Here is a 19,879-nt window from a genome sequence, read left to right as displayed (position 1 = left end):
GCACAGCAGGAAACAATTTCCTGTCACACGTTCTCTTTGCCTCTCCTGCTGCTGCCTCTGCCTCTTGTCTCACACTAACACTGAGCCCAGAGTGAACCCAATTTGGAGACAACTGTCCTAATGAATTGGACTGACTCAGAGAACCTTTACAAAATGCAAAAAGCAGCAGAACAGCACAGTGGAGAGGAGGGGCAAGAGGAAAGGAATGGTTAATTAGATTGAAATAACAGCAACCAGTGAGCTGATAATTAAAAGCTATTTATTACATGACCACACTGTTAGCCATCATGCTGCTAAACTGAAAGTGTCCAGTAAGAGCTCACTGGAGCTGTGCTTTTTAATTGTTTATTAGTGGACAAAAACTATATTAAAATGAGAAATCAGATGGCATATGGCCACAATAAAGAATATTTTAGGGCTGTACTCAAAATAAAGCATTGTGAAACCAGTCAGAATTACACTGAGAAGAAATCCAGACTCAGAAATGTATAACTAAGATATCTAAAGAATAGTTTTTCTGTCCTCTATTAATGCCACCTCAATAAATAAATTATTAAATTCTATCAGAGATTATTCAAGAGGAAGACAGGAGACAGATGCATGGCATGCTTTTTTTATTTCCCAGAACCCATAAAATTTCAAGTTGATGTTACATCCACATTTAGACTTCAGTAATTACTCTGAAGATTAGTATACAATCTGTACTTTTAGACAATAAAAAGGAAAATAAACAAGCAAATTGCAACAAGATCTGCAGACAGAACATGAAATGAGACAGCCTCTGCATGTGCTAAGCAAAGGCCCCTCACGTGTTAAGCAAAGGCTCCTGGAGGAAGGGTCAGTAGAAACTAGTACAAGAGAAAACAGGTCAGAGAAAGAACAGAAGTGGTCACCTGACTAGTGAGAAGTTATGTCACATCTTCAGAAAACAGTGTTATACTTTGAATTCTGAGTAAGTTTGAACCTTAATTAGAGGATCATTACCTTTCTGATACAGCTAAACAACATCTTAGTGTGAAATTAATATAATTTAAAATTCTATAACTATTTCTTTTATCATTTGCTAGCATTTGGAGTTGGAATGTGATCAGATGTTTATGCTGTTGTAGGTGAGAAAAGCCAAAATCTCCACAATTTTAAAATATGTTTTTATGTTACTGGCCAACCAGACATATATGTAACTAAGCATATATACCTGCCCTACTTACTAAGATAATATATCTCTAAACTGTACACATGTTTTAAAATTATACCACATATTTAAAAGAGTGAGAAATCATTCTCCAAACTTCCTTTATATACAACTTCAAAAGGAGAGTTTACCAGCTTTTCTTGAATCTTTTAACCTCTTGTCAGAAAATAAATGAAAGATCACAAGAAGACTTGACTTTGGTGCAGTATTAGACACCCATATCCCACTTGTGTCCCTCAGAATTGCCCCTCTAGTAATTAAATAGCCAACAGAAGTTTAAAACTTTCAACAATTTCAATTAAAATGCTTTTTTAAGGTTGGTGAGTCAGCTGGGTTTGGGGAGGAACACAACTACCATATTTGTGGTAGGTATCTAGTTGGCACTGAACAGCATCAAACAGGAAACAGAAATCTTACTTGACTGTTGCTTGGCTGTGACCTGGAACCACGGGACATGAGAAGAAATGCTTTGGCCCCATAAGTGCTTCAGGTGCTCCTAGACGAGACAAGCAAGAGTTCAGCTGGTGCCAAACAGCAAGAATCCAGTCTATGATCTTGCACACAGGATCACATGGAGGTGGAACTTTGCCTCTGAACTGCAGGGAAAAAAGATGTTTGACATGGCATAAGACCAGAGCTGCAAACACTTTCCTGGAAACCCCAGGAAGGCTTGGGGATTTTTTTATTGCATGTGTTGCTATTAAAAGGTCAGGAACAGTCAAAACCAGGTCAAACCTTTTTATAGAATATATTGACATCCTGCTGTATTAAACCTTATTCTCCCAACTACACTTCAAAAGATATATCCTCATCAATAAACTGACATGCCTTTACTTTCTTGTGGGAAACTGAGGCAGAAATTTTGGCTGCTGTGGATTTTCTAGTGTTTAAGATTAGGATTACAAGAGACACCTACCATATACAATACAATGTATATGATACAAATAAGGCATATGAAAAAATGCCCAATCACACTGAACAGGAATATCTGATCCAGACATATGCCCAGTGGATTTCCATATTGATTTTAGACGTAGTAGCAGTGAAAGAAAGATGTCTTCCTCTTAGACTTGTGTTTTTAGTATGCCTTGTTAAGGGCAAATTATTTAGTGCCAGAAAAATCTCCTGTTTCTTCTGACTTCAAATTACAGTCTTCATCCTAATTCTAGGATTATCCTCTCCAACAGTTTAAATTAAAGGAAGCACTAAAAGTTGCACCAGGGATAGTAACTGACAGCACTGAAGCCAGAGCTTCTTGATAGAGTCTATAGGTGAACTTAAAGTAGAAAAACATTTAAGCTGTTCCCATATAACCTAATGGTTCAAACTAATGGGAAAAGAGCTTTTCATCCGAACACATGAATATTACAGCACAAATAAGGTAACATAATACAGAGCAATGATCTTTGAAATAGCCTGTGGATCTAACAATAAACGTGCTTCCACTTTGCTTTAGTTTTACAACAGATGAATCTTTCTTCTATTTTTGATTTTGCAAACCGCTGTTTTAAGTCCCGTACCAACTGGCATGAGAGTTTACACATGGCACATGCATGTATTTCAAAAAATGTGCTACCACACTGGGCATTTCAATATTTAATTAGGAAAGATACAGGAAGACACATGGCTTTCTTCTCCAAATGGACACTATCTGCATATATGCTCAAGAGAAATTCAACTTAATGAGACTACTGCCCAAATTCTGTTCAACTTCAGCCAGAGGTAGAAGCCTACTACATTGTCAAATTCTAACCTGTTTGACTAAGGATTTCTTTCAAGCCCCCCAAAAATAGCCTGAAAATGACATCTGTTATGTGATGCTGCAAGTTCTTGTAGTGAAATCAGTTTGGCAGAGTAAGTCTGATGCAGCCTTTGTCTTTAAACAAGTCATAACTTAAAAAAAATAATCAAAGAAAAGTAGTCTATTAAGAGTTTCATAAATTTCCCATGATTCTTTTTTCCTATTCTGTACTCTAGTTCTTGCAATTAAAGAATACCTAGGAATGTTTCTAAATTTCCTCATTATCCTGGCTGAAATGTTCAATTATCATACATTTCCTCTTCAGGATCTCTTTGAATCAGTAAGCCTTTATAGATGAGAACTGTGGCAAAGGGTACAGGAGATGACATCCCCAAGGATAACCAAGACACATCCAACTGAACACTCAAAACTGACAGTAGGTCTGTTGTCCTATAGCAGGACTCTTTATTACTGGCAGTTTTCTCTATTCCTAGCACAATCTCCCTTTTTAAGCCTGTTCAAAACTGCTGCCAAGATTATTTTCCTCTGCAGCTGTTTTGATTAAACTCTCTCTGCCAATGTCTAACAGTGCCTGATTGTTGGTTATAGCTGCTATCACACTCAAATGGTATTCCAAATAACTTTCCAAAATCCACAATTCTTCTTTTGCCTACATCTTTCTTTTAATTTCCCATCTTTGTTTATTTATTAACATTAAAACAGACTTCCCATCTTTATTCTCTTTTGGACTTTTTTCCAGCTTCAGCAGACCTATTAGCTCAAAACGACTTTTCTAATTATAAAATTTGCCCCTCTTTTGATCTGAAAACCATGGAAAATATTCTTCTGCTTAAAACTTAAGACAAAACACATATATGGTTATCTTATTTTAGATACTGAGAATAAACTCATTGAAAAAGAGGCCACAGGTTTGTTGAACTGATTTTTACTACCAATTTCAGGAGAATGAAAGAAGTTGAAAATTACTGAAGGATGTTTCCTGCAGCGGACAAGCAAGTAGCCGCAGTATCACTATTTGCAACCAACTAAGGGTTTATGCCAATTAGCAATGGCTGCACAACTTTCTGTGAGGCCAAGCACAACATTTCCAGATACACAGCCTGTATCTTCCCAGAAATGAATCCTTCAGTAACTGTTGAAGCTGATTTGAGTTCTTACCTTGTTTATTACTTTTCTCCTTAAAATCCTCTGAAGCAAGCCTCGCATTGGCTCCCCATCCCATCTAAGTTGAACCCAGCGGAAATGCTGCTGAACCAGCAGGTCAGAGCCATGAAGATGGCACTTAGCGATGGTCCCCAGTAAAAAGCAGTTCTCATGAAAGTAAAAAGCACCAGAAACTCCATTGGCTAAAAAGGAACCATAAAACTCTTAACTGAAATTTTCAAAGGCTTGACATGATTTCATACAAAAGCAAGAAGCAGTGTCATAATTAGAAAGGAAAAACAACCCACAAAACATCATGAATTAGCTAAAAAATACATGCTATCTTTGTTAAGGACAACTGTTTACAATAAAATATAAAAACTGAACAAATTACATCTTTCTCCTGTTCCCTGCTTGTCATATATTACAATAAAACTACTGCAGTAAAAACATTTCTGCAACCCGAGTTCTTTAAATACCTCTTTGAATAGTGCAGGGATTTTCTGAACTCCGATTCTCAAGAGATGCTAGAAAATCTCCAAGTAATTCAGATAAAGAAGCTCTCTCCAGATTTTCCAAAATCACAATTGTTGTCTTGTTTACAGGAGGCTGTTTCACTGGGATCAGACAAGCTGAAATAGAAAAATCCCATTAATCTATACTTACGAAAATTTACTTCTATTTATATATACAGAATACTGCTACTAGTGCAACAAAGGATTTTTTTTTTCCTTTTTAACTTGTTTACAGGAGCAGACAGACTGCATAATAAGTTTAAAATTAAAAGCACAAAATCAAAAAATAGAAAGAATATAATATTGTGTATTAAGAAAAAAATTGAAAGCCATGATTAAAATGAATTCCTGAAATGGCTATAATAAGATCTTCATAGATAGGAAAAAATTCAGTACACTGAATATAAATACAACAGAAAAGATAGCAAAGATGTCTTTAAACATTTTTTTCATTTGCTGTACTACAACTTAAACTTTTAACACCTACTCTTTATACCATGTTCAAGAATAGTCCATGCCTGTAAGAAACTTCATCATTCTGTGAGACAGTAGCAAACTTCTATGAGAAGTAGGCAATCTTCTCTTCAATATCTTTAAGAATCACTCAAATAATCATTTCTAGTATGAGGCAAACCCAGTAGAACCTGAACCTAATAGGCATTAAAATGACATCTATATATTTTTTTAACATTTTAAGTATTTTCCTTGAATTTTCCTGATTTTACCATCCTATTGCTTAAAAAAGACGCAGCTTTGCAAGTGTTGTTGCAACACTAAATCCCAGGTGAATGCTTCTGTAGTACATATATAAAACAAAACTCATCTTGACTATATTGTGCCCTGCATTGTTTCACAACCTTTTGAAGGTGGTACTAACAATGGTCATTAAGGAAACTGACTTGTAATAAGGCCTGTAATAAAACTGCCCTGTTTTATTAAGAGGCTACAGCTTGAGAAGAGGGAGGACAGGTACCCTCTCTGTGTCTGACGGATTCATTTAGAGAAGGAATGCTCTCTTAGGAAAGGAGGTGCAGCAGAACAGAGGGGAAAAAAGCTGGCAGTAAAATGAGAGACTCAACCAACAGCACCAAGCCAAAATGCAAAACCAGACTATTAAAAAGACTGTGTTGCTGACACAGAATAAAGCACCCAAAAGAAGCAGCTTTCCTAAGATACAGTGGCCAGTAAACAAACGAAACCACGAGTAACATTCTTGCCTCCAGGCTGAGCACCAAAACCTGGCTGACTTCTGACTAAATGGTCTCTTCTCTCCCACCAACGTGATGGCACTGAAAGTGACATGTGGGAATAATCACTGGCACAAGCTATACTGAGAACTGTGACGGGGATTTCCTTAGAGAAAAAGCTGCCAGACTGAAGTTACACCAGGCAGTACAAGAACAAACAGAACAGAGCACTGCGCAGCATTGTACAACCTGATAGGATGGCTCTGCTTTTGTTCATGAGCGCACACAGTACACCTTCAGTTCTGATACAGTAGATCTGAACCAAAGCAATCAACTTTGAAAGGATCACAAACAAAGGGAAAAAAGAATGAGATAGAAATAAATATTTAAAACTACTAATTTTACTTAAATGGCATGAATTTTGACAGAGTTCCTTACTGGGAGCTCTGTCATGTTCAGCTCTCCCTCAGTTTAGACTCGTGTATTTGGCCCCAAGCACCTGAAAAACTATGGATTCCATTAAAATATGCCAACCACTATGCAAAATGGTTTCATGTATTTCTTTACTTTGCACCATTAAAAACTTTCCTACAAATCACCAAAATTAATTTGCCTGAAATAATCTTACCATTACTGATGAACAGTTCTGCAAGTTGCTCCTTGGAGAAACCAGCATCCACTTCAACTTTAACAATCTCACACGTAGATCCTGCAGCCACTTGCTTTTGCTGTGTTGAAAATTTATATATTTGATGAAATAGTGAAAAGTCTGGTTTATGGAATAATTTACTTGATATGTTTGTGCAAATACCTTCATGCAGGCCGCTATCTGATATGCTATATAATCTTGCAAACTTCCTTCTGGACCGTGGAAAATGACATTACGGTACTGTTCAACCTACAGACAGATAAATATAAATATTTATTTAATAAATAAATTGTTCTTGGAAGTTCAGACTTGGATTTATTTTTTTTAACCTAGATGACACAATCAACACCTAAAAGACAAAATTCTTTGGTTTGCACTACTGGAGTTGATAATCCTTACTATACTCGTTTCAAAGTAGACAATATTGGCATACAGGGTCTTGGAAATATATTGATAAATTTATATCCAAACTTGTAAAACTACATAGCAAGGTATTTTGTTAAAACAGACTTCAAAATTTAAAACACTCATCTGGGAAGAATAGATTTAGTAATCACAAATATTTTCTTGATCTTGAATGAAAATACATCAGAATGATGCCAAAGTCATCAGTTTAAGTCACTGCTAAGTTCAGGGTTAAGACTGAGGACTTTATTTGCAGTAGAGATGGGATCTTGTTATCAGTATGGCAGAACAAAATTTTTTTTAATCTTAATTTTATTTTACCTCTAAAATGTCAGCAAGGGAATACACTTACATCTCTGTGCAGTATGGCTGAATACAGCAGAAACCTGTGATATGTTCTCCCGACAACATAAAATACTATCCAAGGAGCCAGCAGAAATAAAGCAGGTTCTAAACTAATTCTGTTTTGATGCAATGTTAAAAGAAATTATCTATGAAAATTATCTCATATTATTCAACTATCCTTGTATTTTGAGGTATTAAACTGTGTTACAGGAGATTTCTACATAAGCTAGTAGTAAAATTCTAGTCTCGAATAATTACTTACATGAATGTTATTCTAATTTACTTTCTCCTCAAAAAGTGGAATAAAATAACTTTGGAAAGCACTTAGATATCAGAGAGCTTTTAATAGATTTTTATGCAGTTCAGTTAATCAGATAGAAGGTATTTAAAGAAGAGAATTAATGCCCTCACAAAAATAAAGTTAAGGGTAAATTTAGAGGGAACTTTATTTAAAATAGCTTTCATCTCATTTTTTTAGAAGTCTTGATGTTCTTTCACAGAGCAAAAAGATCTGATTTTAGTCAACACTATTACAGAGGTATTTTGACAAACAATTAGCATGCAGAGAGAAGCTAGTTTATTACTGACCAGGCGGAGATAATTCTGAAGTGTCTGAAGATGGATCATGGATGCATAAGTCACGCTGTTTAAACAGCCTTCTTGAGGTCCTTAAAATGAGACATACAAATAATTTTGGTAAATCTCTCCTTCACATGCATGTATGACTGACACATTTGATTTTCATACAGAGTATTCTACAGAGACCTTTTAAAATTACAGGTTACGCAAATTAAAATGCTGAATAAATGAAAAGCATTATCCAGCACCTTAGATTAATGGGTATCCATGACATAAGCAATATATATATACTAATATATGGTGGAAAAAGACAGTAAAGACTTTTATGTGCCAGCATATTTTCTAAATGTTGTAGATACTTTAAAATCTAGTTAAACAATTAAATGGATATGATGTCTCTGAGAATCAAGCAACACTGGTGAACAAAACCAGTAGCAAATGACCCTCAAATTAAGTATTTCATATGAAGTGTCTAAATATTCAAAACTGAAAAAGTATGACTTGAAAATTACCAAACAAAAACACTGTGATATGCTCAGCTCTATTGTTCTTCAAAAAGTCCCATGGTGGCTGGGAAAAAATCTGACCTGTTGACCATGGAATGTTTCCTGTTAAAAAGAAAAAATAAGAGAGAGATATTCCTTGTAGGTATATAAAGTGTCCAACACTCAAGCATATTCGCTTGCTTACAAAGATTATGTGCACACACTGACAATTTTGATAAACAAACCAGTCCCATGTATTAGATGTACTAAATCCCATGTATGAGATGTACTATTATTTGATAATGACTGCAGTTAATAGTCTTTTTATCTCTACACTTAAAACATAGTAAAATAGAATAATTTGCCCAGTTTAATGTGACCTAGGGTTCAGTTTTGCTGATGGGAAGGTGGAGGAAGGAAGGAGATTTAAGATGAAGTACAAGGATTTTCAGAAACCTATAGAACTGTTACTATGTCCACCACATTTTGGCCAGTTTCTCCTAATTTTTTGTACCTTGCTAAGTGAAGTTATGTTAAACAGCAGTTCTGTTTACCTATGCCAGTGATTTACAGTCTGTATTTACTGTATATTCTGGATGTACTGTAAAGAAGCAATGCAGGCTTTGAATTGTTTTTGTAGAAGCACAGAATATCCTGAGTTAGAAGGGACTTGCAATGATCATCAAAGTCCTGGCTCTGCACGGGACATCCCAAGAGTCACACCACGAGCCTGTGAGCATTTTCCACATACTTCTTGAACTCTGTCAGGCTGGTGCTGTGACCATGTCCCTGCGAAGCCTGTTCCAGTGCTCAAACACGCTCTGGGTGAAAAACGTTTTTCTAATATCCAACCTAAACCTCCATGATGCAACTTCAGGCCATTCTCTCAAGTCTTACCACTAGTCATTTCTGAGAAGAAATCAGTGTCTGCCCTTCCTCCTTCCCTCACTAGAAAGTTGTAACTGCAATGGGATCTCCCCCCAATCTCCTCTTCTCCAGGCTGACCTCAACCACTCCTCATATGGCTTCCCCTCAAGGTCCTTCACCATGCTCATGTCTCTCCTCTGGACACCCCTCAGTTGCCTTTTTTTATATTGTGGCATCCAAAACTGCACACAGCAATCAGGGTTAGTTTCACCTGAGATACTGATTTCTCCTCTGGAGTACTGAAAGTATTAAAAGATGAATTAACATGATCCCCAAGATTATATTAAAGTGCGTAATTAATTGTGACATATACACAGCTAAAAGTAAGGAATGCTTTCACGCCATCACTGTTTAAATTTTCATATCTAGTATTAGTCTTTCTTAGTTTAAGCTTTAAAAGATGCAGTAATTCAAATATATTTTTATCTTACTTAGAGGATTTCACAAATTCGAGAACACCCCCAAGTTTTGCTTCTTTCATTAACACCAGTATTTATACCTAGTTTGACAGAAAATATGCTGCTTGCACTGAGGCCAATGTTGGATTCTGCAGCACTATTAAATGACAGATCTTCTAGGCTCCTCCATCCATCAGAAGTGATTGCTTGGAAATGGTTTGTCACTGCCTGACTCACTGCTTTTGAAAAATCATCCCATGACGTCTGCTTGCGGATATTTAAAGCACATATTGTATCAAATTCCTCTGTACCACAATGGACTGGTTCAATGCCACTGACTGAAATCCTTACAGGTACATTAAGAGCATCTGTTGAAAAACAAAACACCAACCATGAGAAAAACTGTAAAACTCAATTTAAAATAATCGATTATAAACCAGTATCATCTAATATTACAAAGGAAAGCTACAAAGAAGCAAATGGCAAAGAACAGCACAGATCACCACCACAAAATCAGAGCAGTGATGGAAATACCAAGGTATCTATCATTTTTTACAAAAAATTAATTATCATATATATATAATATATATAATATAATTATGCTTACATAAGATGAAACAAGACAAAATTTACTTTATCTTATATTTCCTCTTTATTGACTAATTACTTAGAAATTAAGACAGATGGTAGGCAATGTTTTAACTTTTCAGTTCATTCTGTTTGTGCACATTTTTTTATTATCTATGTAGAAAATAATTTTCTGGCACTAGTGCACAAGTGGAAAACACAGCTGAGCCAAACAACTTTAAATAAAAAGCTAAGACAGAAAATGCAGTTGAAAGGGTATACTTGATTTGCTATAAAATAAATTGACAAAACATTAAAAAATGAAATTTACATGCACATTCTAGAAACTATGAAGTATTTTAAATCTTGCTCTTTGGAATGCAACTCAACATTAGCAGTAGTCTCTGGAGATCATTTAGATGACTAAAAATGAAAAGAAAACTTCTAATTTTCATGCCAAACAATTCCTTTCAGAAATTGTATCTCAAAGTAAAAAAGCACATTATAAAAAACAACCCATTATCAGCTTATCATTAAGTCTTGCAACATGATCTCTGTTCCCCTTTTGTGTCCAAAAGCCAGATCTTCAGCTGATACAAACCAATGAAATTTTCCTGATGTCAGAAAAGCTTTGATTTAAACCCACGAGCCTATCACAGGGAAAAGATTACTCAGAGCCATCCTTCAGATGTGGAATTGTGAGAAATGCATTGAAGGCTTGCCCTTCTGAAGGCTTCAGGGAAATGAGCACAGACTATAAAGAGTAGGGTTCTCCACAAGGAAACAGGCCCCTAGGACAGAGGTACAGAATATGCCTAAACTTCAATACACGTGACCTCTAAGGCACAGCTGGCAGTCCTGGCCCCCAGCCTTTCAGATCTGCTGGAGCACATCCTCCTGTCCTACAGTGGAAACCTTACTGGAGTGTGAGGAAGGGTACATAGACCCCTTACCCAAAAACGCAGTCTTGGCTTAATGTGTACAGAAGAAGAGGAGGGGAGGCCAAAGGTTCTGACCCAATAAAAGCCGCTGGATTCCTGACAAGCATGACCAGAGACACAGGGTACTGAGACTGATGGAAATAATGCAAGCATTAATTTAACAGGCCACAGATTCAGCCATCAGAAATTTGCTTCAGTCCAATAAAGAAGATGACCATGGAGGAGTGCCTATTAGAATGTGAGCTGTGTTCCCCTCTGAACCTGCAGTAAAATGCTAAGAACTGGGATTTAAAATAGCTGAAGAGGAAAATCAGAAGCCGCAGACAGAAAACTTCCTTAATGTCTTGATAATCAATGAACTTAACTACACACATCCCTATATCCCACAAGACAATCACAAAAAACAAGTGAAAAAATAGAGCATACAAATCTACAAATGCCATAATTCTAACCATACAGAGAAATATGGGTATCTTTCTCTGTATATATATCGATATAGCTATATTTAGATTTATACAGTGATATAAAATGCACAAAACTAGTGAGAAGATGAAGTTCCGTCTCAAGAAATACACAGATGAGCCTGCTCTACTGAATTTTGAGAAAACTTAGAGAAGGAAAATGATGACAGGTTTCAACAGAAGAGCAATCTTCTTACAGAAGTTACTGATGCTGGAAACAAGAAGTTCTTTGATGTTGTCTCTAAGGCATATTTGAAGAATCAAACAATCCCCTCACTGACAAACAAGTGACAAAATAAACTATGATCTAAAAAGAAAATCAGATATGACTAGATGATCATAGCCTGAGGAAATCTGACAACTACCCACCACTGACTATTTCTGCAAGAATTTGAAGAAAAGATAAGAGGAGGGCAATAGCTTTTGAAAAAGTAATTACTAATATTAAATTCAGAAATTTTAAGAGAGTATGGATATTTGCAAATGTACATTATGTACCATCTTTTTGAATGGATTAGAAATAAAGACATGAGAAATTAAATAACCTCCAACAAAATTTTATCATATACTTTTCCAAATTTTGGAGAATAGAAACTTGCTAGAACAAAGTAATTTAATATTGCGGTGCGAAAAAAAGTGACAACTTCCCTTTTCATATTTCTCATTTTTGCCCCACAAGTTCTTTACTAAAAACATTTTTATGTAGTGCTGATAGCATTTACTTACTTAAGTTTTCTAGGAGATGTTTGCAATCATCAGTAGCAACATCATGCAATGTTCGATTACATTTATCTTTTCTCTCAGCCTCTAGTCCACCATGGCTACAAAGGATTTCTAGACAGTTCTGCAAAGGTAGGAACTATATTATTTTCTTGTCCATTTGCTGCACTAAAGCATTGTACTAATATGCAGTTAGACTCCTAATTAAAATTCTTACCCATGCATTTCCAAAGACAGTCAACTACAGAGTTCCTGTCGATAAAATGATGTTTCTCACAGCGCTGAAAGCCAGGAGTAAAAATATTTTATAGCAGACTTGAAAGTCTCAAATAATGACTATAAAAAAAGCAGAACTCACAGAGTCAGGGTTCTACAATCTCTAAGCATCAAGTGCTGATTCACTGAATTAAGAAATTCTTACATCTGACCACTAGTTTAGGTTTGATAAGGAGACAGAAACCCAGCTGTTAACCTGGTTTGAAGATCCTGGCCTCAATGTTCAAGTAACACTAAATAAGCAGTTCTAAAGCTTAATACAGACTAATAAATTAATCTATTTAGGTAGCAATCTATAAAAACAGTTTTCACTTTGTAATTCACCAAGTAGGAGTTTTCATCATGACTGACACCTGAGTGGGACACAAAAAAAGAATCATTTTAAAATCACCTTGCAAGCTTCTTCATTGGCAGAATTTCTGCAAGCAGAAACCTGAAATTCTGTAAGCATCGTAAGAACGCAGTGATATAAAAATGTATTTTTACTAAGTCAGAGCACAAACAAACATCTTGTGGATGCCAACAACATGATGCCCTCTAAAAAATGTCACATGCTCAAAAAAAAGAAAATTCACTGAAATTAGAAACAAGCTATTAGCATATAAATTTGGATTGGTAGAATCATGCTGTAACATGAAAAAAAATTCACTATATAGATCCTCCCAAATTAGTGTGGGATAGAAGAGTTCTCATAAAACTACATTCAAATTAATTGATCAGCCATCAGAAAAAAGGATCAAGTCCTTGTTTCTAATGACTATCATTCTGCAACAATACAGGCGACCTTCATGGAAGCTTTGCCATTTCAGATATGCTTTAAAAGACACATCCATATCATAAAAAAAAAAAATCCAACAGAAATTATACTAGTGAATACTGTATTGATAATTTCTGGGGTTAACCACAGAAGAGAAATCAAACCTTATAAACACAGAGAAGCAGCTAATTCAGTATTTTGATGCGGAACAGTTGCAGGTTGACATAGTGTTACCTATTTTGTGGCTGTTTTACAGAAACTTTTGTCAGTGTATCTGACACCCTGAGCAGTCATACAGCAGTCATTCAAGGTCTATCTGCTAGTGAGGTGAAATTTTACCAGGCTGTAGTTACAGCACCTCTAAGTACTTAAAAAAAATGATTAGCTCACTAAGCTTGCCAGAAGGATATCAAGCAGAAAAAAGCACATATTTTCCTGCCAGGTTAGTTTGTTACCACTACATCTCAAATAGGAGCACTGAACAGCAGAATAGCTGAAGGCTGAGGACTGAACTGTGAGGCTGAAAATGGGAAGTAAAGCAGGAAGAAGTGGGACAGAACAAAGAAAATCAGCTTATTTCCTTAGTAAAATGAGGATTTTTGTGATATCTGCTGCCTATGAAATAACAGCTAAGAAGTCCTAGCAGAATTAAACTGTAAAGAATGTCCCCTACCTACGTCAAAACAAGAGGATGGAAGAGTTAGCACTGCTTATATGCAGCTATCATGCACTGGAATGAATGACATGCAGCATACATAATGGATTAGAGAATTAAGTCAAACTGTTAACAACACTTGGAGATGGCTATTAAGCTTTTTTTCCTTTAAATATCCCAAACATATCTCAAGTCAATAAATGCATTAAATTAAATACAATTTTATAGTATTTCAGAACCATCAAAACCAGGAATCTGATTGCCAGCTCTATATTGCCTTCATTACCTAAAGACACTCCCCTCACTCCCTAATGGAGATCTTATTAAACAATTGACTTGGAACGTACTTAGAAACTCAAACCCTTGAGTTATTCATGAATGACCTACATGAAGACTTCCAGTGTCAGAACTTTCAGAGAGATCACTTAATCAAAGCAGTTTTAGACAGCAAATGAAACCTGAATTCAAAGTTCCTTAGGATATTATTGCAGAAAGAACCAACATAGTGCACACTATTTAGGTATTTGCAGACTGTAGCAAATACCTTAAATTCCATCTAAATTTGCATGAGTGGAAACTGCAGTGAGTCTGCACCTGCCTAACAGACATTGGTAATGGGACACTGACTGCGTAATGCAAAATGCTGAGTAAGTAGTGGCTGTCCCTAAAAAACTGAAACTTGAACTTAATCTTAAATCTGTGTCTATTTTGAACATAACTATTTTGAACATAAATTTATCAGGGAAAAAAGCAAACATGATGACAGATATTGAACTAGGCATGTAAACATTAGCTGATTTCTGAAGTCTTGGACTGTATTTTCTTAAATTCTCTCTTCTGAGTTTAGCACCCTCTACATTCTTCCCAGGTAAAAATTTTACAGTGAGATCTGACTAACAGCTACCATATAAAAAGAAGTCCTTTAAACTGTCAGTGTTAGAAGTATATAGCTCCTGATGTCAAGAAGTAATATTAAATTTCCAGAAATCTTCCTGTTTGTCATCAGTAGGATCTGTCAGGTCATCAGTTATCCCAACCTCATAAAAATTGTTGATTGCCTGCTAAAAGGCTGCCCAAAATAATAAATTAAACAATGTATATTTGAACAAATCAGGTTCTCAAATTTCTTCTCCTCTCCTTTACAGAGGAAAAATTGTTCATAGTGAACTCATTCCTACCTGTAACTAGAAATTATGTCCATCTAATATCTAAAAGCACATGACATTCAACGGATTGGCATTCAGGGTGGGATTCATCTCACCTTAACTTTGAAAATATCAAGTGTCCTCTTTTTATCAATGTCCCATAAGAGGCAGACATTTAAATATGATAATTCACTCCATCTGACACCTAGATTTTGGGACAAATTGTCCACTGGAGGTCTACCTCGGTCTGTTAAATCAAGTTGGTCTATAAACTAGATAACAAACTTACACTTCACCTCTAAGTTGTAATTCATCAAAGATAAAAGAAAAGTATTTATTTTGCCTAAATTCTATCAGTTTACTATAACTTGTTCACACAGACTAACCTTAAATCCTTTTGATGCTGCTATATGGGCAGCAGTCCAACCCTCTTTGTCAGCATGGTTGATGAGATCTGCAGAAACAACAGGCTTTACTCTACTGCTATAGCCATCTTCTCTCTTCTCCAAATCAAAGTAGTCTAAATTAGGCTCTGCATCCATCAAGCAGTTCCCATTGTTTGGCTCTCCATAGTACATAAGGAGCTTAAGACTTTCGACATTACCAGAATCCACTGCTGCGTGAATTGGAGACCAGCCATCCTAAAAAAAAAACAAAATCAAAAAGCACACTGCCACCAAACACATAGAAAAATGTTTGCAGACTTATATCAGCAAAGAATGTGAATGGAAGGCTCTGTCTGGAAATCAAGAAGATAAGCAAGAGTGACATAATAATCCTTTGGGAAAACAGAGTTGCTTGTATGTGTTTTGGGTAGAAGAAAAAAATGTAACAGAAAAAAATTTTACAGCTTTCTCCAAGGACGGTCCAACAGGTAAATCTTCAAAATTTTTAGAAGAGTCTAAGTGATACAGGTCTTACATGCTGTTAGTAAACTGCTTCCTTCCCGTACATCAAACAAAAATTACTCCAACTATCAATATTGTTTCATGCTGCATTCATCCATTTATTAGTCAGTTTCACAGTTTTGTATCACAACTTTCTCTCATTTGAAGTCAAATATATTTACTTTCCAGTTGCAAAATAAATGAATGATAAAAAATTTAGTGTAATAATTGCAGGAGGAGTAGAATGTTCTGTGAAGCTTCTACTCCTTGTGCTGTATTTTGGAATAGCCTGTAACCTACATTCATTGTCATAAGAATCTACTGACATCAGAATCATAAAAAAACTTTAGAAAAGCACCTGAAAAAGGCAATATGTAGGCACTGATTTTGAGACAGTCCTCCTCCCCTTCTCCTCTAGATACAACTATTTTTGGCCATATTCTGCCATTTGTGATATATGAGAATCTACAGTACTGGCAAGAAAGTTTTGGTAGTTTTTCTAACATAAAAACTGGAAGCAAAATCCCTATCTCCACTTCTCCACCTTAAAAATAAGCCAAACCAGAAAAATTTCATTTAAAAAATTCAGTGGTGGAGAAAAGTTGCAGCAAATTACCAATGGAATCTGAAATATGTAAAATGGTATGAAAGTCACATCATTTAGGAGATTTCAGACAATATACAGTTTAAAAAGCCCAGAAAGTATGATAAAGATAACAAAATCCTAATTTCAAATTATACGGTTTATTCCAGCTTCAAAGAAAAGTTTAAATAAATATTTTAATGTCAATGTTGAGTATTATAAAAGGTACTGTAATTTTCCAAACTATTTTAACTTACAGTGGTTTTTACTGTTCGATCCACTCCACCGTCCAACAATAGTTTAATACAATCATTATTTCCATTTTTACAGGCCAGGTACAAAGGTGTTTGTCCTCTCTCAGCAGCATGGTTAATATCAGCCTGATACATAATTAATAATTCTGCACATCTACAGCAAACAATAAAGCAATAAAATTGGCTTATGTTAGACATCCAACACCTCTTTACAGGTTATGACATTTAAATATTTTAAGTACAGTATTGATTTTACAGATACAGATCTACCTGTGATCAACCCATATACGCAACTGCAAAGTACATTTTATACATAGGTATAAAGACAGGCTACTTTAAACATGTAAATCTTAAACTTCTGTAGCTGCATTTAAAAATTGTGAGTGTAAAACACTGAATTTCCCATGTCTGATAAAAACTTGATGACAACTGCTTAAGAAAAACATTCAGCTGAGCAAAAAAAGAAACATTTCTGACTACTGATATTTAAAATAGAATTAAAAAGAAAAGGGAAAAAAATAAATGAAGGACTAGGACTAGCTTTTTCAGCAAAAGGGACACTCATGTAGGTAAGTAACCTGGTGGTGGCAGCAAAACAGCTGTGGCAGTACCTACCGTTCAGATCCCTGAACTGGGGCTACTCCAGAAGGATGGCTCAGGTGTATTGCTAGCAGCTACTGGGTTATGGAGGATGGCAGATTAGGTGGAGTGCTGAAGAGCAATTCACTTGGGGCTGGCATTCAGATCCAAGCTCCTGTACTCTCTCACAACCCTGTAGCAGTAGGTCAATTTTTTTCCCCAGTTTTTGTGCCAGGGTTGGATACCTTTCCCTTCCCCAACCTAGCTTTTCAACACTCAAGACTTGCAAAAATCTTAGTTTCTCCTAAAACCAGTTTTTGATCTGGTGATATTACTGGACCAGCCTCAAAAAACTAGATTTTTTTTTTCTGACTACATAACTAAGGTCAAAACAGTATTGTCTTGGCTCAGGAATAAGGTTAATGAAGATGTCACAGGGGACTGGTTAGCAAGTCTATGACAGACACTTACTGTGCAACTGACAGCAGTTTAGTGCTGTCATTAACCCCACATTAGCAGACAGACAGTACTGTTGCCCCAAACTCTACCTATTACAGATTCTTTTATTCTGTGCCTGAACTTTGAAGCGATCAACAAATCAAACAGCCTGAACCATTTGTAGTCTCTCTGACATTTTTGGCTAGCCCTGTCATTCCATGCTCAATTTCACAATTCAGTTCATGTTCAGTATCTAAAAAAGTGAAAGCAAAAAATGTCTTTAGAGATACCACATTACATAAGTAACTCTACAGCAAAAAGAATATAGTCTGCAATATCACAACACAGCAGATGATACATAGCAAAGTGTCGTGAGGTTAAGTCAGTGAAATAAATGACTTCCTATTTAAAAAAGGTGTTAAGATATTTATTTTAGTGAGAGAATATGAAGAGTGTGTTTTGGGTTTGTCTTGCCAAGCCACACATATTTTTTACAGATTTTATACAAAACATTGAAACACTTAACTAGACACATATTTCTATGCTCAAAACACCTAGTGGGCATCTGCTACCGCTGGAGTAAGACTTCCATTTAAAAATTAGTTGATGAACTTGAAATCTCTAAGAAGTGGCAAGGATCTCTGAAGATTTGTGTACACCTATGGAAGACTGTGAGAAGAAGAGAAATGCCACTCTTCCTCACTGTTGGTTCAGGGCCTATCATAGTGTAACACTCAAGGCTGATTCCTATGTGCTACTGCATCAGAGTAAAATCCTTAAAAATAACAAAATATAAACATGAAAAGAATCAGAAAGATTAAAAAAACAGGAAATATATGTAAAACAAAGTTAAATTCTGCAATAAGAATTCTCGGTAACTGTTTAAAGCCTTTTGAATTTGTAAAATAATTTTCTCTGGAAAAGGATGCTCTGGAAATGGTTATTTAATAGTTGCTTCCACCCTCCAGTTCTATTTCCTATGATTCTCTGACATAAATTATTCTAATGACATTTTGAAAAATTTGCCAGTAATATTATTTGAATTGTACATAATTTTCTGTTTTTCAAAGTTACTGATACAAAAAAACTTAAATCTTCAAAAAACTTTGTTTTCTTGTATAAGGTATTTGATTATATATCACTCAGGAGAAAACTCAGATGTTTTGCTTCTGAATACAATATTCAAAGTTTTTTATGCTTGAAAAAAATCAGTGCAAAAATAATTTCCTTCTTCCTTTTCCTGTTAATCCTATACTATGGCTGATAACTCAAAGAAAATTAAGAAATTCAGAGGTATGATGCCCATGTAGACCAGTACCTCATTGTAATTGCTAAGAACACATGCTCAGCAACCTTAAGAGCTGAAATTAGAAACAAAACAAATAGAAAATCTTAAAATCAGAATGACATAAGAATATGAATTTAAGTAGATGCATTCAATAAATTATAGTTAAATACATCTATACGTAAGAATGCAACAATAATGTAATGTAGATGCATATAATGTAAAGAAAATATAAAACTGAGTAACAGCTGACAGGCAAAATCTTAAAGGCTTCACTTACTTGACATGTCTCTGAGCAACTGCTGAACACAAGGGTGTAAAGCCATTTTTATCAGCAGCGTCAACTTGTGCTTCTGCAGCCAGCAGCAATCTCACACAATCTATAAATGGAGCAAAACCATAGAATGAGTCAACAAGATCAAGCAGTTAAAACTACCAGAGGCTGAAGTCTGCTCAAGGGGCAACAATGAGCCATTCTTTCAGATTATACATCACACCTTAGGGGACTGAAATAAAAGCTCAGGAAGAAGTTTGCAGGCAACTCACACACTATCAGCTATTTTACTTCCCAAGTGGGGAATCTGACTTATCCAGGAGTCCCTAAGGGCATCACTACCTACTGGCAGTCATGACAAATATGACAGCCACAGGGGAGATGTTCACAAGCCACACAGACCTCAAGCAACACATTGGTCAGTCTTATTTTAGGACATTTTGACTTGTGATTGCAATGACAAATAAAAT

At 35.6% G+C, this 19,879-nt stretch overlaps 1 protein-coding gene across 1 annotated transcript in view; it reads right to left on the bottom strand.

Annotated features, from left to right (window-relative positions):
- CTTNBP2 (cortactin binding protein 2) overlaps positions 1 to 19,879 on the bottom strand; it is an 80,635-nt gene that overhangs the window by 10,709 nt on the left and 50,047 nt on the right. The window contains 12 exon segments of the mRNA XM_040062461.1: positions 1,610 to 1,788; positions 4,113 to 4,300; positions 4,577 to 4,729; positions 6,428 to 6,527; positions 6,611 to 6,697; positions 7,787 to 7,866; positions 8,290 to 8,385; positions 9,689 to 9,955; positions 12,283 to 12,400; positions 15,496 to 15,750; positions 16,837 to 16,987; positions 19,416 to 19,515. Coding sequence (XP_039918395.1) covers positions 1,610 to 1,788; positions 4,113 to 4,300; positions 4,577 to 4,729; positions 6,428 to 6,527; positions 6,611 to 6,697; positions 7,787 to 7,866; positions 8,290 to 8,385; positions 9,689 to 9,955; positions 12,283 to 12,400; positions 15,496 to 15,750; positions 16,837 to 16,987; positions 19,416 to 19,515 — 1,774 coding nt within the window.

The sequence above is a fragment of the Hirundo rustica genome, chromosome 4 (assembly GCF_015227805.2).
Source record: "Hirundo rustica isolate bHirRus1 chromosome 4, bHirRus1.pri.v3, whole genome shotgun sequence".
NCBI lineage: Eukaryota > Metazoa > Chordata > Aves > Passeriformes > Hirundinidae > Hirundo > Hirundo rustica.
Note: the sequence above shows the minus strand (reverse complement) of the source record. Positions and strands in the feature narration are given on the sequence as shown.